This window comes from Pristis pectinata, chromosome 21 (assembly GCF_009764475.1).
Source record: "Pristis pectinata isolate sPriPec2 chromosome 21, sPriPec2.1.pri, whole genome shotgun sequence".
Lineage (NCBI taxonomy): Eukaryota > Metazoa > Chordata > Chondrichthyes > Rhinopristiformes > Pristidae > Pristis > Pristis pectinata.
The window spans coordinates 20,273,391-20,298,139 of NC_067425.1; the positions used below are offsets into that span (position 1 = coordinate 20,273,391).

The 24,749-nt window shown below is 39.4% G+C and overlaps 1 protein-coding gene across 1 annotated transcript in view; it reads left to right on the forward strand.

Moving 5' to 3' along the window:
- Positions 1–24,749, forward strand: part of LOC127581200 (rab effector Noc2-like) — a 157,447-nt gene that overhangs the window by 39,855 nt on the left and 92,843 nt on the right. Inside the window, exons 3-5 of the mRNA XM_052035314.1 lie at positions 7,858–7,946; positions 10,171–10,314; positions 20,695–20,824. Coding sequence (XP_051891274.1) covers positions 7,870–7,946; positions 10,171–10,314; positions 20,695–20,824 — 351 coding nt within the window. The 5' untranslated portion in view covers positions 7,858–7,869. The remainder of the gene's footprint in view (positions 1–7,857; positions 7,947–10,170; positions 10,315–20,694; positions 20,825–24,749) is intronic.

The window sequence follows — 24,749 nt, forward strand, 5'->3', positions numbered from 1 at the left end:
TTGTTGGAACAGTGTAAAAGGTCAAAGACAAAGAGGTCAGAGAAGAAGTGAGATTGAGCATTAAAGTGACATGCAGTTGGAGGTGCAGGGTCTCCCTTGAGGTCTGAATGGAGGTGTTCTGCAAATTAGTCACCCAATCTGCATTTGATTTCTCCAAAATAGAAAAGACTACTTTTTGGGTACTGAAAGCATGCACTAAATTGGAAGAAGTACAAATGATTTACTGCTGTACCAGGAAGAATTCAAAAAATGATGGTATCATAACAAGGAGGCTAGTCTTAGGCTTGAGGATGATGTTGCTCAATTGGTAAGATGGGTAGAGCGATAGAATTTAACCCTGAGAATTGTGAGGTGATGCACTTTGTGTGGACTGATATCAGTAGGACATACACATTGTATAGGAGTATTGAAGAACAGAGGGACCTTTGTGTACAAGTCAAAGGATTCCTGAAGGTGGCAGCACAGATAGATGAGGTTGTGAAGAAGGCATATTGGGACACTTGCCTTGATGAGCCAGATGACAATACAAGACCAAGGGGGTTATGGTACAACTTTATATGATTTTTTTAGGCCACAGCTGGAGTACTGCATGTAATTCTGGTCGCCATGCTACAGGAGAGATGTGATTGCACTAGAGGGGGTGCAGGAGAGAATCTACAGGATGTTGCCCAGGATGGAGTGTTTCATTTATGAAGAATGACTGGACAGGCTGGGTTTGTTTTTCTTGTGGATGAAGTGGCTGATGGGGGACCTGATAGAGGTACTCAAAATTTATCAGAGGCATAGAGAGGGTAGATAGTAAGAAACTATTCCCCCATAGCAGAGATGTCTAAAACAGGTTTCGGCTAAAGGGTAAGAGGCTTAGAGGCGATCTGATGATGTATTTTTTTCAGACTGATGGTGGTTGGAATATAAAATGCACTCCTTAGTATGGTGATGGAGACAAAGACTTGCACAGCATTTAAAATGTATCCAGATGAGCATTGAATTGCCAAGGCATTGAAGGCTCTGGATTAAGTTCTGGAAAATGGAATTGGTATAGGTAGGTACATGATGGTTGGCATTGACATGGTGAGCTGAACGGCCTGTTTCTGTGCTGTATGACTCAATGACTGTCCACAATGGTTTGGGTCACTGGATGATGGGAAAAGAAGTGAAAAAGTTAGATGTTGCATTTCCTGGGATTTAGGGGGAAATTGTCATGAGAAGGGGAATGGATGTTCATGGAGATGGGGAAGTGACTAAGAGAGTCAGAGGTGGTACCACGTGTGAACACAGGTTTCTTTCAGGAAATCAGTGCCTTTTAGTAATTGTCGCTGCAGATTGAATTTCTTCATGGTTATGCTAACTGAGATTGAGGTGTCAGGCCATTTACAGATCGTCCCTGGGATACAAACACCCAACTTATGGACACCCTGTATATACACACCATTGTTTGGGAGACTGGCGGGATGGATTTGTGGGGCTGCAGGCATCTCCTGTTGGGTAGGAATGGGGCACTTCTGTGTGCCTTCTCTACCAACCACACTCTGAACCCAATGAGGTACAATAATCAAGGACTGGGTTGAGCCGAGCAGAGCTGGGAGGGCTGAGCAGACTCAGTCGTTCACTTACTGGGTCAGTGAGGCCGGCTGGAGGCCGCTCTTCCCACGCCTGCTCGCTCTTCTGTCATAGCTGTTTCTGTGATCCGCTCCCACACGTTTTTGTTTATTTCTGACTTACAAACAGTTTGTTCCTGAGAACTGTTGTAACCCAGAACCCTGTCATAACCTGGGGACTACCTGTATATAGATTTGTTTCAATCATGGAGAAGAAAAATGTAATGCAAGTAAGATCAAATAATTGATTGTCAGAGCTGTTGTATATTGCTGTCTGAAAATATCTGTTTCTAGAGAGAGGATGAAGATTGACTATGACTGCAGTCTAACAGGATGCAGAAAAATATTGTCTGGAGTCCTTTTAAAGTTCTGATGTCTATAAATGTGTTACTAACTTGATTTTGGGCTGCTTTCTGAACTTCAGTACTTGGTTTATGAAAAAGCAATTGATGTTCAGATATGATATAGCACTCTGTACTAACTCAGTGTATCTGCACTGTTTAATGAATTGATCTGTATGAATGGTATGCAAGACTAGTTTTTCACTGTACCTCGGTACAAGTGACAATAATAAACCAATACCATTATTAGTGTAGTTATAAGGAAAAGGAGAGGGAGTGAGCATTTTGTGGAAGAAGCTTCCTTACATTAACATGGATTTTTTAAAACTTCATAATTAAGGTCTCTAAACAGAATTGCATTCAATCATGCATATGCTTTGAATCACACATTTCATTAGTTGGCTGTGAGTTTTCAATAAAAGAAATGCTCTCCCATTGTGTGGTACATTCTACTCATGAATTAAAATTAAAGTCCAGTCTCTGGATAGAATCTCTTTGTCAAAGTGATTCCATGTCCTGGAGGAGAAATAAGAAGCATCACATATTAAATAAGATTATTTATAACATTTGTCTTAAAATATCATAGTTTCTGTTTGTGCTTCATGTAAAACTATAATGCCAACTTCACTGTTTATATTTAAATATGGGTATTTGAAAAGCTATGTTAAGCATGTTAAGGGGATGTATGATACTGGACTGCATAATCTAGAAACTCAATCAATTAGTGAGCCATTCAGTTCTTTCTAAAATAAATACAGAAACTGCTGAATATACTGAGCAAATCAGGCAGCATCTATAGATGGAGAATCAGATTTAATCTTTCAGGTCAGAGATCCTTCATCAAAACTCATCAGTTTGTCATCTATTATTGCTCTTAATTGAAATGTATTGCATATGGAAAAGGGAATAGATTTAAATAATTTGGGTATCAGTTTCGAACCTTGAGTAGGTTCATTATGAACCTAATGTCAGGTGGGATTTATTATTATTATAGACTGTTCACTCATTGTCCTCCGTTGTCCAGCAGAATCACAGTCTATTTACTTGATCTGATCTTTATCCAACCAGTTGTCCTTTGGCTTCCTGTCTCTACAGCCCTGCCCCCCACCAGTCCATCAGCATCCACAACTGTGATATCGTTGGAGAAGGAACTTGAGTGTATGCATGCATGTGTGTCTGTATGAGAGAGAGAGGATCAATGAGAAAGATTGTTCAAAACCTTCGCAACGATTATTGTCAATTCTGACATGAGGTTGACTCGTCGGGTGTTGTCATGCCCATGTCCAAAATCAGCAGACATTCTTGTCAGAAGAAAAAATGTTCAATATTGCATGGGACTTCGAGCATTTTGATCATTACAAAAAATATGATAGTTTCCCCTTGGAAAACACTAGGTAGAATTGGTAAAGTGTATAGTTGAATAGAGTTTTGATGCAAGAGCAGAGTTAAGGTTGACTATTTTAAAATTACACCACATATTTTTGACCAAACTTGATTCTTGAAAATTTATTCCATATGCAGTATTACAGCAAAGAATATTTCATTCAGAAATATGTTTTATTGGCAAAACACCAGATAAAGCCTTTTCATCAAAGCAATTTTCATTCTTCTTGAAGTTGATCACATAACTGGTCTTAAATTTCAGTACAGTCTCAGGTTTGTATCACAACTAACGTTGTGATTTGGAATAATGTACCAGTGAATGATATCACTTGAACATTGGTTGTGAATGTTTGACTAGATACACTATCTATAAAAGCACACCATTATTTCTGAGAAAATAAACTTGCACAAATGTCATGATGCATCTGATATATATGTAGAGAAATATAATCAGGTCTTATGGCATAAAGCAATAAATAGGATTCACTAAATGAAATATTTTTCTGCATTTTATTTAAAAATTGTTCATCTAGCAATAAATATCTTGGCACATTGTTCACAAGTTGATACAAGACATTAATGACTGGTTTTGAGATTAATAAAATAATTTTCAATAGCTTCCTGCAAGCAAGTTATACTTTGTCCTGCTTAGCTTGTGTATGCTTCTATTGCCTCATAATACCACCTGTTCTTTCCATTAAAAATGCTTTTAAAATTGATATGAATGATTGAAATGCAAAGTGCCTATTAGGTGCAGTAATGATTGAAATAGATCTCTGTCATGCAGGATTACTGATTTATCTCTATCGTTTTATATGACTTGAAATAGAAAATGTATTTTTAAAGAGTTGTTTGTGGACAGAGCTAGCTTGAAAGGGAAGCTGTATCTGTGGCATGGAAGCTGCTACACAATTGCCCAGATAGAAGTATGGTGACCATTGAATTTAAAATAATTACAATGAGGCTCTGAAGGAGAGATTTGTAAATTCCAGTTGTTGATATATTGTTTTGATTGTTGACAGGCAAATTCAGTGGGGTGAACTTTCCAAGCCCATTAGTAATATTGGTAGGCTGAAGAGACACCAAGCTTCGTCATATCCGGATTTTGACCAGCTTCTGGAGCCCAGTTCATAACACTATCCTCCATCCTATCTTTCACCCTTGCACTGAGACAACTTCATTTCTCCAATCTTCCCTGCTCATACTGGCGCTCTTCTTTTTTTCCCCCTAGCATGTCAGCTTGCTATTCTTAAATATATAAGTTAAGGCATAGCTCATTTATTTGTTTAGAAAAACTCTGCCACAAAAAATGCAAATCAATTTATTTCTGAACTCTGTCACATTTAGTAGTGTCAGATCTATTCATTGAGGAGAAGAATATGCAAGAATGATCAAGTATTTCAAGTTAGATTTTTTTAATGAGATTTTGTAACACCACAGTGACATGGTCCTTTTGAACATGCACAAAAAAATGCTTAAAAAAGGTGATAAATGGAAATCATGGATACAGTTGCACAATGACAGACTTGCAATACACTGCCACCTAATGGCCTTATGATAGTCAAATGATTACAAGGAAAAATTCTTTGTCAAAATATTCAAATTCATTTCCAGTTTTAATTTTTACATAGACAATATCATCCAAGAATTTTAAAGCAAGAAAGTTTTCCTGGAAAAATGCTGTGTTAAAAGAATTGTGTGTGAGAAAAGTGAAAGAACAGATTCACCAGATTTTGTCTAGTATGGAGGGCTGTAGTTATAAGGACTGATTGGGTAGGCTGGGTTCATTGTCACTGGAATTTTGGAGGCTGAGGGGTGACTTTGTAGAGGTTTATTCAAAAAAAAATGAAGGGCATAGATAATCAAAGTCTTTTTCCCAGAGAGGGGAGTCTAGAACTAGAGGGCATAGGTTTAAACTGAGAGGGGAGCAAGTTAAAGGAAATCTAAGTAGTGTGGTGATTTTCTGGAACAAGTTGCCAGCGGAGGTGGTAGCGGCAGATACAGCTATAACCAGCTATAACATTTCAAAGGTATTTGGACAAGTACTTGGATAAAAAAGGCCTAGTGGGATATGGGCCTAAGGTAGGCAAATGGGATTGACGTAGATAGGCATCACTGTTGACATGGATGGTGGGCTGATAGGTCCAGTTTCTGTGCTGTACGATTTTACGATTCCAATGTTGGGGGGAAGAAGGAAGGAGCAGGGGGAAAATATGAGGAAAGGAAAAAGTGACGCAAATAGGGAGGAGGGGGTCAGAGAAAAAGAGGAATAGGCTATGGTCAGGGGCAGGAGGAGGGAGGTAGTAGAAGGCAGGAGGAGATGTACCAAAGGCCCGATCTCTTTCTTGGTTATAGGATCTGGGTCAAATCAGCCTACTTTGTCTCCCTGCTCCCCTTCTGCCTCTTTCTTTCCTGCTTCTGTCCCACATGCCATGGCTGCAGAAGGCAGAGCAAAGTGGCAGTACCCTGGCAGCAGAGGAGGTGGGAGACACTGGCTTAATACAGCATTGACTTCACTCTCATGATTCTTGATTAATGTGGGCTATATCTAAGACACAGGTGGAGTGAGTTGAGTTGGTGTGGAGGGATGTATGTGGTTGATGTTGTGGACAACTTTTCTAAACAGCTTTGAGTATGTTTTTTTTCCATTGATGCTTTAAACAAATGAACACATTAATTTGCAGTTGTGATAATCGGCATGTTAATGGCAATTAATTGATTCTCCCAGTTGTGAATATATGTTACACTTTTAAAATTTAAAATCCTCAAATATCCTTCAACACTTTATATTAGAATACTTCTTCAATGACTGTGATTTGCTGCCCTTTGGTGTTTTGTTGCTCAGCCGAGTGGCTTGAATATTTCAAGGTTAGCAACAACCTTGTGTAATTTAGTTTCTATGGTGATCTGTTGTAATATTTTCAGAGAAAAGGAAAAAAATTAGCTGTAGTATATCAGCAAGTGTGATATTTTAGACCATCAATTCATTTTACTTGAAAATGATCAGACCCAATAATTTTCCAAAGTGTTTTTTCTTACCATTACTTGTATACTTTAAAATCATTTCTGTGTAATAAGAATGCACCCTGAGCTTGTAATATAATCCCAGGTTTTTTGTCAGAGCTCTGTATGTAATGCCTATTAGTAGAGTGCACTGTAGCGAAATGGTTTCTATAGTAACCACTGATGATAACAGCATTTTTAATCATTAAAAAATTGATTGCTACATCTATTCAGAGGCAATTTATATTTTGTTCAGCATATCAATAGTTTGCTCTGAGAATTTGCTATGAAACTCTTGAGGATCTTGTTGATGTGATAAAGCACAAAACATTCATTTGTTTTATTTATAAAGGTTAGAGCATCCTTAAGTGTCTTGCAACTGCCCAGTCACAAAGATCTTTTGAAAAATATTGATTCTTCTTTCATCCTTTTTTAAAAATTTCTAACTATGAGCTCCCCTTCTCTTGCCTCTAATGAAGGCACTGAGCACTGGTCACCAGATCTGTTCTGAGTCTATGCTATTTAGTACAATTATTTTGACACACAATATGATAGATGGTGTTCTTGAAGTGAAGATTGGACTTTGTCTTCATAATGACTGTATGCTGGTCACCTACCAATGCTATCGTGAACAGATGCATCTGCCACAATGAGGATGAGATGAAGTATGTTTATCCCTCCTGTTGGTTCACTCACTAACTGCTATACACTCAGGTTGGGAGTCATGTCTTTCAGGACTTAGCCAGCTCCATTGGTACTACCAAGCCACCCTTGGTGATGGATATTGAAGTCCACCATCTGTAGTACATCCTGTACCCTTGCTACTCTCAGTGCTTCTTCCAAGTGTTGTTCAACATGGAGGAGCACAGATTCATCAGCAGAAAACCAGGTTGACTTAAATATTTAAAAGAAACATGTTTTGGTTTATGATGCAGCTAAAGTTAAAAAGACACTGGTTAGGAGAGTAAAACGTGGAAAAGTAAGTAGATACTGAATTGAATGTAATGGGTATTTCCTATCAGTATATTGAAGAGTTTGTTGAAGATCTTCCCCTCCTGATTTAAATGCTGGGAGCACTAATTTGATATTCAGATCTGTTGGTTGAAATTATTATGTACAGACCTGACGGGAAGGCTGCTTGTCAGGAATGGCTATTTGGGAAATGAACCCTTATGTCTTTGTGCCAACCAAAGGTCCTAATGAAATTAGTTGACAAGATAGAAAATTTGAAGAACTGTAGTGCTTTTTGTTGTGGAGTAGAATCCTGTTAAGTATAGTTTATGATTAGAACAAATCTGAACTCCAATATAGCTGCTCAAAAGCCAAAGAGTCTTTCAAAGAGCATATTGATTTTATCTTTGCATCTAATTTTGCTGTGCTGCTGCATTTTCATTTATCTAGACTTAGCAAAGACTGCAGAATTTGAGAACAACTATGGATATGAAATAAACAGTAATATTTAATTTTTAAGTACTGGTTGCTTTCACCATTAAAGTATTGACTTTTGTCTTTTCCTCCCTAATGATTCTCAGTGGGCAGAAGCTATGGCTGACACGATATTTGGAAGTGGAGCAGACCAGTGGGTGTGCCCTAATGACAGGCAACTTGCCCTTAGAGCGAAGTGAGTAGTTATGCGAATTTCATTTTACATTTTGGATGTTGTTTAAAAATATTACAGTCTTCTGTTTGTTTGTGTCCAAATGTTTTGGTAAGGAGACTTTCAGAAAACTTTTGCTCTTGTTAATGTCAACCCCAAGGTTACATTTCCTGATGTTACCTTGTTAAGAAATTTTGTACAGTAAGACTCTGTTAATCCACTATCTAATCGTTCAGAAATTGCGATGGTTTGGCATCTGGCTCACAAGGTAACGTTTGTAACTTCCTCTTGTCAGCTGCGTACACTCCCCATCCACTCACCTGGTTCCAGCACCCTCTTTGACTCACCGGGACCCGGTTCCCATTCTCCCTCCCTACTCGTTGGTCCCTTGTTCCCACACTCCCCAACCACTTGCCAAGTCTCTGGTTCCCACACTCCCCCTCTACATACCTGAGTCCCAGTTCCTGTGAAACAACCACTCAGGGCCCCAGTTTCTGCACTCTGTTCAAACTCACCTGGATTTGTTGGCTGCCCTCCCTTGAAACTTAACTGGTTCTGTTTCCCATGTTCCCTTTTAAACCACTACTTCAGATTGTATTATTATTACTACATATACTGTTTACTCTGCGAGCTTCATGTGAGCAAGGAATTTCAGTGCACCATGGTGTATATGAAAGTAAACTAATCTGAATCTAAACTTACTGGGTTCACCGAAATGTTGCAATGTAACATCTTTTTATTTAAAAAAATGAATTAAAAGTGTGATGGAATATTAATAAAATAACATTTGATAGTCTGGAAGATCTGCTAATCCAATCGCACCAAATTCTGGAGCAAGTAAAATGAATTGATGGTCTAAAATATCGCACATGCTGGATTAATGGAGTTTTAGTGTACCTTGCTTTATCATGCATTCTACACTTCAAAGTGTCAGATGTCACACTTGAAGATCTGCGCTTACTTATTAGTGCTTCGGTGAGACAGCATCTTTTGAGACCTGTAATGGAACCTGATGGATCCCCGCTGCTTCTCTTCACTGCTGAATGCCGTAACTATTAGGTTCTCATCCACGTTCTATGCCACCTCTGAAGTCAGCATTTTCCCTCGTTCCTTTGTTGCTGCTGCTTCCTCCACTGCAGCTCGAATGCATAAAAGAACTAGGGCTAAGCAATCCAGTGCACAACACTTTGTTAGCATTATGTGATTGAACATTGACTTTATCCAGAGTAATAAACAATAGTGACCATCTGCAGAATGTTTTGTTTCATTTCAGATATTTGACCAAGCACTTTCTAGTGTGAACTACCCTTAAGCATCTGGCATGATCTTAGCACTAGTTCCACATGAGATTATGTAATTTCCTCATGTGGCACTGCTTATTGAGCAGTATGGAGGAAATTAGATTAATCTGGTCTGAGAGTGACCATTGTTGGGCACTTCTGTGACAATAGGGAAATCATGTTGAATCTGTACAAACACTGGTTAGGTCACAGCTGGAGTACTGTGTTTAATTTTGCTTACCACACTTCAGGGAGGATGTCTAAGTCCCATAGAGGATGCAGAAAGGATTTACTAGAATGTTTCCCAGTTTTGAGGGAATTCAGTTGCAAAGTTAGAATGAAGAAGCTAGTGTTTTCCCCCTTGGAGAAGGTGGAGAGGAGATTTGATAGAGATGTGAAAGGTCATGATTGGACCAGTCAGGGTTGCAGAGGGAAGTTGTTCCCATTGGCAGATGATTCATGGATTGAGTCACAGATTTAAAGTGATGGGCAAAAGATACAAGAGGGAGTGAGGAAAATTATTTTTACTCAGAGCAATTAGGTTCATGAATTTGCTACCTGTAAGGATTATAGAAATTGAATCAATGTCTGCAAAAGAAAATTGGATAAGCATTGAAGAGAAAGTTTTCAGGATTGTTGAGAAAGGGTAGGGCCATGGGAATGATGGGATTGCTGTGCTATGAGCTGGCATTGACACAAAGAGCTGAATGACCCTCTGTGCTGAAGCAACTCTGAGTCTAACCATCTTTCACTAACCCAGTAATTTGACATTGGAAGTAGTTTTTACAACTGCAAGACACTGAGCTGTTTTATTTTACAATATTCGATTTGGTCACTTTTTTGAAGATATCAATGGCTTAGGCTTCCATGTTCTCCTAATTGACAATGGTGGTGTGTATGTGTGTGTTTGTCTGTTGATGTGTTGGGAAAAAAATCAATAAATAACTGTTATGTTCTTTTTGCAAAAGGCTCAAAACTGGCTGGTCGGTACACACAAATGAGACGGCCAAACAGCGACAGAATCAGATGCTTGCTAAACATGAAATTGAAATTATCCTGGATGTCATCAAGAGAGCAGAGAAGCTGGAGCTGATTGAACAAAATCGCATTGGGTATGCCAAACCATTTTGACTAAATGCAATTTTGCTTTTGCAATCTTATCCCGTAACTCTATTATGGAGGATTTTGGCCCTGGTAGAAGCAACAAGAGATTCATTACCAGATTCAAAAAAATGGATGTGGAAGAGTTCTGTGTTATTTTCACTCCCAGGTGCCTGCTGAACATCGTTCCTTTGTGTAAATAACTGAGACCAATGTGGATATAGAAGTACTGGCACAAAATATGAAATGTTAATAAACCTGATTATGGGGATTAAATGGCTAATAAATTTAAATACAGATAAATGTGAAATGATACATCTTGGTAGAAGGAATAAGAAGGGTACATAATTCTTAGGGAATTAAAAGTGAAAAAGTGGTGTAGAATCACATGTTAAAGAAGGCCATTAAAAAAAAAGCAGCACTGAGATTTATTACCACAAATCTGTTGAGAAGTCAAGAAGTTACGTTAAACCTGTCCTGAGGCTTGGTTAGACTTAGTTCACAGTACCATGCACATCCATACTGCAAAAAGAATATAGAAGTCATGGATTAAGACAAAGAAAGCTGGAAGAATGATACCAGGACTGACAGGTTATAGCTATCAGGAAAGACTGAACAGATTGGAGCTTTATTTTCCAGAAAAGAGAACCCGAAGGGATGACCAAATGTAAGCTTTTAAGATTGTGAAGAGCTTTGGAAAGGTAGGGAGAGATGTTTCCACTTGTGGAGGAATCCAAAACCATGGCCTTTCACAATAAATCCAACAAATAATTCAGGAGAATATTCTTTACCTACACCAGGTGCCCAATATTTGGCCTTGAAAGGTCATTTTCAAGTCAGAGCAGAAGACCATTGGCCAAAATTGTTGCTGTCACTTCTGTATACGTGACTCTTTTATGCGTAGAAGCTGTTGAGTAGGTGTAGTGATGTCAAATGGTGCACTGCGCACAACGAATGTGACGCTTAAACTACTACAATGCGTTCAAGGCCTGTGAGAATGCTGCAGTCGGTTTTAAGAAGAGTCCTGCTTCTGTGCAAGAATAAATCTCTTTATCTGGGCTGTTGCTAGAGAATCGAGGTGTCCATGTTTCCAGGGTACAGGACCTTTTTTAACTTTCCATTGGTGCTAATGCCCTCAGATCACATCCTCCAACTCCCTGAGCCAACATTACCTGGACACCACACTCCATCATTGTACATGAGGAAGAAAGGAATAAAGGCTTTTGATGATAGTGTTTGATGGAGGAGAGTGGGAGAAAGCTCATGCAGAGCACAATTACTAGCTATAGACCAGCCAATCTAAATGGACTCCTCCTTTACTGTAATTCTTTGTAACGCTAGTGGAAGTGGCAAGACTGCAGTCAGATCTGTGGCTGAATTAGAAACATTTAATGGTTAATTTGAAAGACATTTCTGATTGGTAGCACTGAGAATCTATCACCTCTTCCTCTTGGTGAAAATGTTTGCCTGCTTTCTCTCACGCTTTCTAGTGTGATCATTGAGTTTCTTTCAGTGTTGCAGTCATATATCATGAAGTTTGTCAATGACATTTTCCCACTGCTAACAGCTGTTGTTCAGATGGCTTTTCATACAGAAGCAAGATTTTGCTCTTCGTGTTTATTGCTAGAACCAGGATCTCTTGTGTGGCCTCAAGAACCTAGCTGCACTCTCAGCCCTTTCCTTAAAATACTATCCATATTTGGGGATCTGGGGTCAGTGAGAGACCAGCACTTATTGCCCATCTCTCATTGCTCTCGAGTAGGTGCTGGTGAGTTGCCTTCTTGAATCGCTGTGGTCTTTCTCATTCAGGTACTCCACCAATGCTTTTGGATAGGGAACCCCAAGATTTAGACCCAGTAATAAGGAAGGAATGGTGGTTTATTTCCATCTGAATCCTTCTTGGTGCTGGAGATTGCAAGTTTGAGAGGTGCTGTTGGTGTAGCTATCATGTATAGCAGCCACTTTGTGCCATTGATATGGGAATTAAAGGTTATGTAGGTGGATCATGCAGGCTCCTCTGTTCTGGATGGTTTGAACTGCTTGAGTGTTGTTGGAATTGCACTTATTCAGGCAAGTGGCAAGTGTCCCATCGTACACCTGACTTGAGCCTTGTAGATGGAATGATGACTTGCTGCAGAAGACCCAGGCTCTGATCTACCCTTGCAACCACAGTATTTATACAGCTAGTACAGTTGAGTTTCTAATCAATGATGATCGACTCCCTATCTCCCATGATGTTGATGGTGGGGTATTTGGTGATAGTAATGCCAGTGAAAGGTAAGGGTAGGTGATTCGACTTTCTCCTGTTGGAGATGGCCATTGCCTGGCAGTTCATTTTAATGCCAGTTATCCAGTTATAGAACCATAGAACCATACAGCACAAAACAGGCCCTTCGGCCCACCATGTTGTGCCGTCCATCAAACCACCCTCACACTACCTAACCCCTTCCTCCCACATATCCCTCCATCTCACATTCTTCCATATGCCTATCCAACAAGCTCTTGAACCTGTCCAATGTATCTGCCTCCACCACCACCCCAGGCAGTGCATTCCATGCACCAACCACTCTCTGGGTGAAAAACCTCCCCCTGACATCTCCCCTGAACCTCCCACCCATAACCTTAAAGCCATGCCCTCTCGTCTTGAGCATTGGTGCCCTGGGAAGGAGGCGCTGACTGTCTACCCTATCTATTCCTCTCAATATGTTATATACCTCTGTCATGTCTCCTCTCATCCTCCTCCTTTCCAGTGAATAAAGCCCTAGCACCTTAAGCCTCTCCTCATATTCAATACTCTCCAATCTAGGCAGCATCCTGGTAAATCTCCTCTGCACCCTCTCCAACGCCTCCACATCCTTCCTATAATGAGGCGACCAGAACTGAAGACAGTACTCTAAGTGTGGCCTAACTAGAGTTTTGTAAAGCTGCATCATCACCTCGCGGCTCTTAAACTCAATCCCACGACTAATGAAAGCCAACATCCCATTGGCCTTCTTAACTGCTCTTTCCACCTGTGAGGCAACTTTCAGTGAACTGTGAATATGAACCCCCAGATCCCTCTGCTCCTCCACACTGCCAAGTACCTTGCCATTTACCCAGTACTCTGCCCTGGAGTTTGTCCTTCCAAAGTGTACCACTTCACACTTCTCTGGATTGAACTCCATCTGCCACTTGTCAGCCCAGCTCTGCATCCTATCAATATCCCTCTGTAAGCTCCGACAGCCCTCCACACTATCCACAACACTGCCAATCTTAGTGTCCCCAAACTTACTAACCCAGCCCTCCACCCCCTCATCTAAGTCATCTATAAATATCACAAAAAGTAGAGGTCCCAGAACCGATCCCTGCGGGACACCACTAGTCACTGCCCTCCAATCCGAGGGCACTCCTTCCACCACAACCCTCTGCTTTCTACATGCAAGCCAATTCCTAATCCACACAGCCAAGCTTCCCTGGATCCCTTGGCCTCTGACCTTCTGAAGAAGCCTACCATGAGGAACCTTATCAAACGCCTTACTAAAATCCAGGTAAACCACATCCACCGCACTGCCCTCATCAATCTTCCTGGTCACCTCCTCAAAGAACTCTATCAGGCTTGTGAGGCAAGATCTTCCCTTCACAAAGCCATGCTGGCTGTCCCTAATCAGTCCATGATTCTCTAGGTGTTCATAAATCCTATCCTTTAGAATCCTTTCTAACAGCTTACCCACCACAAACGTGAGACTCACCGGTCTATAATTCCCTGGCCTATCCCTATTACCTTTTTTGAACAAGGGGACCACATTCGCAACCCTCCAATCCTCCGGCACCATCCCCGTGGACAACGAGGACTCAAAGATCCTTACCAGTGGTTCAACAATCTCCTCCCTAGCCTCTCGAAGCAGCCTGGGGAAAATCCCGTCAGGCCCCGGAGATTTATCTGTCTTAATATTATTTAACAACTTCAACACATCCTCTCTCTTGATATCTACAACCTCAAAAACATTACCCCTACCAGCACTCCCTTCCGCGTCATCAAGACCCCTCTCCCTGGTGAATACTGAAGAGAAGTACTCATTGAGAACTTCTCCCACTTCCGCCGCCTCCAGGCAAGTTTTCCCACCTTTGTCCTTAATCGGACCTACCTTTACCCTAGCCATCCTCCTACCCTTCACGTACTTGAAAAAAGACTTGGGATTTTCCTTAACCCTACTAGCCAACGCCTTTTCATGTCCCCTTCTAGCTCTCCTCAGCCCTTTCTTAAGTTCCTTCCTCGCTACCCTATATTCCTCACGGGCCCTGTCTGAACCTTGCTGCTTATACCTCATGTACGCTACCTTCTTCTCCCTAACAAGTCATTCCACCTCTCTCGTCACCCATGGTTCCTTCACCCTGCCATTCCTACTCTGCCTCACCGGGACATATTTATCCCTAACATCCTGCATAAGATCCCTGAACATCGACCACATCTCCATGGTACATTTTCCTTCAAAAAGGACATCCCAATTTACACTACTAAGTTCTCTCCTTATAGCCTCATAGTTTGCCCTTCCCCAATTAAAAATCCTCTTGTCCTCTCTGCACCTGTCCCTGTCCATGACAATTTTAAAGGTTATGGAGCAGTGGTCACTGTCCCCCAAATGCTCACCCACAAATAGATCCTTCACCTGTCCCGGTTCATTTCCTAAAACTAGATCTAACATGGCATTCCCTCTAGTCGGCCTGTCAACATACTGCGTCAGGAATCCCCCCTGGACACATTTAACAAATTCTGTCCCTTCTAAACCTTTGGCACTAAGCAGGTTCCAGTCTCTATTTGGGAAGTTGAAGTCTCCCATTATAACAACCCTGTTATTTTTGCTTCTCTCCAAACACTGCCTGCCAATCTGCTCCTCTATATCTCTACTGCTACCTGGAATGTCATCCAGGTCTTGCTATATTTCAGGCATGACTGCTTTGTGTTGTCTTTGCAACGGTTTTTCTTCTTTCAAGTTTGCACCACTGCAGTTAGATTGGATCTCTTGTTGAAGTGTTGACTGTCTTAAATTGGCATCAGTCAATCCCATTTTATGCTCTCCCCACCCCTGCTAAAGAGATGAACAATCGATAATTAACATGCGTAGCATTGCTTGCATACTTGGCTCATGATAATGACGTCCCTGCAATAATTTAATGTGTTCCCTGCAACTACATTAAGTTGCATTCTGCCACAAATGACTTTTTTATAGTATTGATCAAAATGAAGAGGGGGAGAAAGAACAGATAGAGGTCAGGATCCTGACATGCTAAATACTGGTACAAAAATCATAATGTTCTATCAAAATATTTTGATAGCTGTGAAAGTGATAAGCACAACAGTGAAGTTTTGCAACAACTAAGCGAATGACAGAATTAATTTCTTGTCTTCAAATCCAGATTCATAACACCACCTAGTGGAAAAGTGGTGCAGAACCAACATTAAAACAATGGATTCAAGGAATCAAACAGCTCGCAGACAGGCCCTTCGGTTCACTGAGTATGTGCCAACTATCAGGCAACCATTTACACTAGACCCATTTTATTCTCCCTGCATTCCCAACACATACCACGGGCAATTTACAGTGGCCAGTTAACAACCAGCTCGCATGTCTTTGAGATGTGGGAGGAAACCGGAACACCTGGAGAAAACCCATGCAGTCACAGGGAGAACATGCAAACTCCACACAGATAGAACTGGAGGGCTGGATTGAACTGCGAGGCAGCAGCTCTATAATCTGCACCACTGTAAGATCGCAGACTAAATATGTTTTAACACATACAATGCAATAACGAAGTAATGGTTAAAAATTCAGGGTAAATTTGAATCAAAGTACTAATTAAGTTATTTGTGATGGCATTTCTTGACTTGAATTAAAGGTCCAAAGTTTATGGTCAGTGGCAAAGCAACAGTGCTTACTGCTGACCATGTTAATAGGTCCCCACAAGGATTTAAAGATCTAAGAGCCTGCTCTTTCCTGGTGCCTGCTGTTGTCAGCCATTGACCCAACAGAGTTTTTGGCCTTAGCAGCATGATGTTATTAACCTGGCTGAACAGGCAAAGGCGTTGAGGAATTCTCACACAACACTTTTGGAAGCAAAAAGCACAGCTATTCATTAACATTTCAGATATTACGTATGATGCTTGGTAAATATTGCAGTGTATCCATATGATCAAAATAGAAGCTGAAATAGCAAATGTTAAAAAAGAGTAAAACTCTGATATTTTTATATGGGGGAATTACATGCCAAGTAAATGCAATCTTAATTTCTGAGAGTTAGGTAGTTTCCTAAATAGTACTTATTGTTTAAAATGCCATCATGTTTTCATAGACCTCTTGTAGCAAAGTTGAAATTTTCAGGATATTTTATAATGGAATTAATTTTTAGATTTCTTAATATCATGTCCATTCAAGCAATATTTTCTTGATTCAGTGGAGATAGCTGCTAACAGGTAGAGGTAGGCTGAGCAACTGATAGCAACTTCTAGATTTCCATGTTAAGCTGATAGTTTTGCAGAAGTATTTTTAGTAATCAAAAATACCCAAATTTGTCAAATGCTAAAATTGAAAAATCATCTCTGAACTGAAACAAAAATTAAATCCTAAAAATTCAGGCCTTAACTGTATCATATGGTTAAGCACCTGAATACTGTCAATTAGGTCAGCAACAGTGCTTTTTAAAAATTTGCAATCATTTTATAATTGTCCAGTTCAGTGGATTTTCTCAGTACAAACTTTGGATGCAACCTTAAATCTAATCTGGATTACTAATACTGGGAACTCATGCAAATAAATGTAATGTTAATGCCTTATCTGTAGGATAAAAATGCATAAACTCAAAACAGGCTTGACACCAACTAGGATTACAGTAAACATTTGTAAAGGAGGCTTTCATCTTGTGTCTGAACTGAATGGATGTCATTTGTTTCACCTGTTGTGCTGTCTATTGAGGAAACAATAAATATGGATAGCATAGTAAATATTACATCTGGGAGTCCAGATAGGTGGACATATTACTGTCCTGTCACCTGTTCATTTCCAACTTCCATATTAGTGAACAGAAGCTGAATGAGACTAGTCATATCAAGAGTATGGGTATAGTGCAGGGCAGATGATGGGTACTTTGTGATACATGACCCATTTCTACCATGAGTAAACTAAGTTCAAGATCGAATGTTTGACACTTGCAGCCAAAGAACATGAGAAACATAAACCTGTCTCAAGCAGAGCAGTTTGCTTGATTGATGTTCCCACCACTTGGTTCAGCATTCAGCGTCTCAAGGAGCATGGTTGCAGTGTGTATAGTTTACACAACTTCACAAATCCTTAAGATAACCTCAGTAATGATTCCATTTCTTGCAACCTTTTACAGTCAAGAAAAACGGTGGACTGTACTTTGCTGATGGCAAAACTTATAACGTTTGCTGTCATTATCCCATGTAACTGATACAATTTTGGGATTTCAGTGTGAATACAAATCTGGAACTTGTTCTCAGCAATTTGCCATCTGGCAACTGATTTGCTGTGGCCCTAGATTCCTCATGTGGGACATGGGCTAATTACCTTACAGACTTGCCAGATAATTCTGAGCAAGATCTCAGGAGACACAAGGGTGTTTTTTTGTTGGTTTTATAATGGAAGGACATGACTGCTGTGGCTTGTTAATTTAAAAAGCCTTTCATGTAGGTTAATTGTTTAAAAGTGCACTCATAAGCATTTCCAAGTAACTTTAAAACAATCTCTCATGGCTTCTTGTTAGATTTTGTTTAAGTGTTTAAAGTTGTTTGATAGTGTTTTAGGTTTTTAATTTTTAGGGTTTTTATTAGTTTAAGCTTTTGAATGTTAGAGAATTACTTATTGTTTTTAGATTTAAGTTTTAAGATAAGATATCTTTATTAGTCACACTTGCATCGAAACACACAGTGAAATGCATCTTTTTTGGGGGCAGCCCGCAAGTGTCGCCATGCTTCCGGCGCCAACATAACATGCCCACAACTTCCTAACCTGTACGTCTTTGGAATGTGGGAGGAAACCAGAGCACCCAGAGGAAATCCACACAGACACGGGGAGAACATACAAACTCCTTACAGACAGTGACCAGAATTGAACCTGGGTTGCTGGCTCTGTAAAGCGTTATGCTAACCGCTATGCTACTGTGCCTGCTGGATAATTCCACCTAAATCTGGGGGCTTGACGTTGTTGACTTAAAACATTTTTGCACTTTATGATGGGGTTAGTTTTAAACAATTCATAATCTCGTGGTGTGCAAAATCTTGCCACAGAGAAATCTGTGACTGGTGTCTGCAAGATCCCACAGGGAGAAACGCAAAATGTCAACATGTACTTATTGTAACCATAGTCAGGGGTGAGCATTGTTGGCTCGCTGGTAACTGCAAAACCTGCCCCAGTGTTTTGAGCATATCGTTACCTCTACATTGCCCTCCATGTTAGACTCAATTCTGACTTGAACCATGTTATTGGTCGATCCGAATCCTTGAATTCTTTACCAGACACTGAAGGCTTCAGGCAGAATGTACACTTAAGGGCCTCCAAACATAATTAGTAAATGTATCAGGAAGAAATTGAAGACAACATGAGGTTTGCAATCTCCAGTATAGTGAAGCAGCACAAAAAGCAGTGAGATGAATGGTGTTGATAACTGATGATTAAATGTTAGGTAGGTCACCGGACGATTCCCCCCTACTCCTAGGGTATTCCCAAGACAGCTTTTATGCCCATCTGAGAAGAAAGTTTCTTCATAATTTCTCATTCAAAAATCTATTTAGTATTTCATCAGTACTATACTAAAGTGACAGCTTAGTTAGCAAAGTTTTGATGTTCCAGGTTCAAAAAAAGTTAATTCCTCTGCTTGTTTCATGGAGGTTGTGAAAAGAGTCCTTGCAGATTTTAAGATTTTGCTTCAGGGATTTTGTACTGCTTCATAAAGAGTAATGACCTAGTTTTAATGAAGTCTAGAGTTCTTGATATGAACCGGACTGCTTCCAGACACAAATAACAATTTCATGATTTAATTCGAAGCAATATTGATTATCAATTAATAACAGCTATAGAATATTAATAGGTTGTGCAGACTTATGATAGTAAATTCTGACTTTGTCATCTGCTTTGTTATGACATAGAGAATTAGGCAGGACTTTCTTTTATTAGGCTTTTATGATCGACATCCTTGAGTATATCAATGCAAATGTTGATTGTTTAGAATGTTTAAAAATAAAATTTCAACACTGAATTTCTGCATATCTAAAGTTTACCATGTTATCTTTTTATGTAATGCATTCTGAATAAAATACAGCAATGTTCCAAGTGAGTTCTGCTGATTCGAATGACAGGTTTGCCTTAGTCAGGGGAGTTGTAACCTGAGCAGTACAATTACTTGCTTGACAATTAGTGCTGAATTTCTGTTAGGTAACTATTTTTTAATGACCATGTGATCTCCTTTTTGCCATTTGATTGCGCTTTGGAGACTGTTCTGACAACTGCTAAGGTGAAGAGTCCAAGGCCCTGAAATCCCGATTGGTGTAATCTGCCAAATAGATGAGGGTAGATCGAGTCTTAAACCAATACATGTAAATCCTATTTTAAATGAGAGGAATATGGTTTGGAGCAGGCTGCTACTCATTGAAGGTGTTCTTTAACTGTGCTTTTCAGAGTCTGTCCTAATCCACAGTTATCTTTAGTTCAACAATCTCTGCAGAGGTTTTGGAGCCTTTCAAGTGCATTCACGCTAGCTTTGAACAAGCAGTAATTTCAATCAAGGCCATATTAGGTATAATTCTCTGAAAAGCCCGGGTTTTTTCAGATGTGCCGCTTTACGAGAAGGTGGTAGAAGACCCACCTTAGCCATCTTTTCCCCACCCGAACATGGATAAAATTAGAACAAAAGTTGTTATCTCATTGGAAGCAGGTCCTGACCCCTTTCCAGAGATAAGCAAGACTTCTCCTTGGGTTTCTGAGAACAAGTATTAACAAGTTGCTTTTTGGCTTGTTGTTCTGCTCACTTCTAAAACTTTTCACTTCAGAAGTAGGAGTTTTGTGATTAATTATAGTTCAATTATAAATTGTGATATGTTGATTTAAAAAAATGGTATTATCATCAACCTTGATTAGTTAACAATGTATATTTTACTTGATTGCTTTCATGTAACATTTGGTGGCCTTAAATGGCTGTGCAGTCCAAACTGTTCACTCTGCCTTCTGGCTACAAGGATGTGCATGGTCCAGATTTTGAGGAAGAAAGAGTGTGTGGAAAAGCTTAAAACATGTACACAACTATATGTGAAAAATGCACAGTTTAATTTATAATCTCAAATATAAATGCTTTTTTTGATAAATTGTGATTGTTTCATACTTAATTAACTTATTTTCTTGATCCAGTCGTCTTGTTGAACGTTTAGAAAACATGAAAAAGAATGTGATGGGAAATGGCCAGTCTCAGTGCTTGTTATGTGGAGAGTTACTTGGATTTCTGGGATCAACATCCGTCTTCTGTCAGGACTGTAGGAGGGTAAGATATTTCTAAATGACAGTTTTGAGAGTATTTATGAAATATTATTGATTTCATTTCAGTAACCAAACTAGCAATGTGATTCTGAACCTTATTTGCAGTTGGTTTTCATGATAACGAATTTGTCAATATTTATTAAATTCTGAAAATTGCCTAAAGAATTAGTCTATCTGTTGACAGAAAATTGAACACTTGGACAGAATTTGGGAACTGATAAGCAAACAGAAACAATCATTGTATTCCCATTTTAGCTTGCTGTTTGTTTCTATGTAAAATAACACCACTTATTTTGAATATTCATGATCGTTTGACATTCTATGATTCATCAGCAAAAACTAAAATAAATGTAAAGGTTTAATGTTATGTTGATTGACCACCAAACATTTATCAATGGAAAGGAACAATGATCCAGTTTGTGGTTTGTTTATTTAATGTTCATGCAATGCTCTTCCACTGTGCCTGTTGAACTGCTGATGTTAGGGGTGTTAGCATCATTAATGATGCTATATGATTGTGACAGCTAACAGTGCATTTCGCTTGAACTACTAATTTAAATTGGAAATGACCTGACAGGAAGCAGGAGAGATGGAGTCTGTAAACCCCATGGACACTCAAAATTGCAGGCTTTACAGGTGTTTCAATTTCTACTTCAAAAATTGGTTGTTTTTGGTGAGAAGTTTGAAGTAGGAAAAACTGATATAGGATATTGTAACAGAAACTAGATCCAATCTGCACAACACCTATTGAATTTAATAACATGCATATAATTTTTTTGGAGGACACTGGGTATTGGAATCATTTCATTTGTATATGTCATTGAAGCATTTGATGAAGATATTAATACTTAGTACCATCAATAATTTTTAAATGGCCTGGCAAATTTTAATCTTATTCACTAAATACATTTGGTGAATTGGTGAATTGTACCCGATGCAGTCAAAATAACAAATTCACTTGCAAGGACATCCATCATCTCATTAAGCACTAAATCTTCACCATTCTGCACAAAAGCAGAAAAAAAGATGATAATAAAAAAATAAATAGCATATGTTAGAAGAAAATTTCATATCTTAATCACTTGATAGCCAATTTCAAATGAATGCTTTAATGTTATGGATTAAAAGGCAAACCCAATTTGAAAGGGTTACTCTTGATTAAAGCAGTTGGATTATTGTTTTCAGCTAGAATCCTCCAAGTCTTTCCTCTGCAAGTACCTGTACAAATTCCTTTTAAAGTTTTTGATTCAGCCTGGTAAGTTTATATATTATAAAATTATGAGAGGCATAAGTAGAATAGATAGTTGGAGCCATTTTCCCAGGGCAGGGGAGTCTAGAACTAAAAGGCATGAGTTTAAGATGAGAGAGGAGAAATTTAAAGGAGATATGAGGGGTAAGTTTTTCCACACAAAGGGTGGTAGTTATCTGGAACGAGCTTCCAGAGGAGGTGGTACAATTATAAACTTTAAAAGGAATTTGTACAGGTGCTTGCATAGGCATGGCCTGGCTTGAAGCAAGTTCATTTAGGCGAATGTATACCACCTGAACACAAAGCAAAAAAAAGGCAGATGCTGGAAATCCAAATTAAAGATGGAAGATGTTGAAGATTTTCAACAAGTCAGGTTTCTCTCGCCATACATGCTGCCTGACATGCTGAATAACTTAAGTATTTTGTGTACATTCTTGATGTACGCACTTGGATATTTGCCAGTTTTGAAGAAGTGCCAATCTCAATCTGTAATGCTGGAGTTTAATACATGTATATCCTTTTAGAACCTTGGTGACATTTGGAGCCAATGGTGTACTGTCACTATCAAAACTCCTGAGACAGCTTAAAAAAGTGCTGAAGAATAAAAATAAAGAAAGTGGCTGTCTTAACATTCAGAGACCAAACTGTTCAGGTTGATCACCCCTCGAGTTTCGTCCATAAAATGCCATTACTGTCTCCAAAGAAATTGGTATTGCATACTCTATCTGGACATGACTAGATTCTGTGGCAATAGATTAGAGGGATTGTGAGACATATACGCAATTCATGCTTCCTCCCAAAATATGAATAAGTCATTTTCATTGTGTTACTTTTATTTTGGTTCAAAGAAAGTATGATGTCTGGAGTATATGAGTTGATTTTAATGCAGGGCAATGTAGGTGGAACCATTCCAGGGCCACGCTCTTGGAGGGGAATGTCCAATTTACCTAGTAAAAATATTTACTTACAATCCTCTTCCCCCGGCCCATGGAAGCACAGCATATGGAACCAGGATTTTTAAAGAAAAACCCATAACCAGGTGTTTCCTGGAAGGAGAATAGCGATAGAGGAAGTATGCAAGCAATCTGAGCAATTGTTGCATGAAAATATTGTAAACTTCTTAAACTACTTCTACCAGCTCTTATGGGAGGTTAGTGCACCGGCCTCATACAAGTGCAATGTGCTCTCAGAATTAATCACAGGAACGTGGCAGCAGTACTGCGTTACAGCCACTGGGAAACTGAAATCCAAAGTGTATCTAATGAAAATTAGATCCAAAATCCATGGAGATTTGGATCTAATGAAAATTGTATTCTGGAAGGAAACAAACTGAAATGGGACAAAACAAGGAATCCAAAATGAGAATTTTTTCTGAGTATATTGATTAAAATTCTTTTGGCATTGTGCAGGCTTTATCTTTTTCACTTTTTGTTCTATCCTGAAATAAGCAATCATGTGAAATTTGTTTCATTCCATTTACAGCTTTCAATGAAATAAGCCCAGATAGAGTTAGTCCTTTTACTGGCAAAATATATGCACTTCATCCATTGACACACATTCCTTAAGCACAAATTGGGCATAAACGAGCAGTAATTTCTGAATCATACAGCACCCATTGGGAAATAGGCCTGAACACTTCTATGCAGGATTCATTGTGAGGTAGCTAATGTTTGCTGCTGCTAGTTGCAAAGATAATGCTGTCTTGGGTCACACAGTGCACATTTCCTTCACTGCTGGTGGAAATTGGAGCACTTGGGGGAAATCTATATCAAATAATCCATGTAAGACTAATACTCATTCAGATCGCATGAATGAATTTGTGGAGTTTTGAAAAAATACATTAAAAAGCACTACGTCTATTATCCCACAGACTCGTGTGCAAAGACAGGGCCTGTGTATTTCTCATGCAGCGCTACATACAGAACATGTAGCTCTCATGTCGCTGCTGAGCTGACTGTTGAGAAATGAGTTGGTGCTTCAAGAGTTGGCGCAGAAAAGGTTGACATGGAGGTGAGAGAAAATGCAGGGTAAGGTGGAAGTGGCAACCACCTTCTCTGTCCGGGCAACCACACACGATTAACTGTGTCACATGCTACAGTTGCTTGTGCCATATTTGCTCCAAGCTACTGTGAGGTGTGGGCTGATCAACGGGCCAGTGATTGCAGTGTGTAGCAATCAGCAAAGGGAATACCACAGATCAATTCTCCACTCCGCTGGCCATAGGACAGTGAGGCAGGGAGAAACTACATGTAGTGCCGATCTCATTCCTGAATCTGCATGATGTGCTCCCAGTTATTCTGTGAGTGGACAATGAAAGACATAGGTTTCTCTAAAAGCCCCAATTTCAGCTGGAAGTGGTGGAACGTAAATAGCATAATCTGTGAGGCCATTACCTGCAAGACGTACACTTGGCAAGCGTCAGTGGTTAAAATATGTGCACAAGTGGGATAAATTTCTTGACAGTAGTTTTAGAAAAATGAATTTTGCTCAATGTGTGGTCTTTCTAATGCCACAAATAACTGAAGCTGTATTGTCAGTTGATCAGAGTCATCACCCGAGAATTTAAGTTTCTTTCAAAACACAAAAGTCAAATGCTTGTTTATTTTTCATGCCACATTCTTAGTTGCACGCACAGATACAGTCTGACAAATCTAGCTGGAATACGAAACGAAGGCTAGGG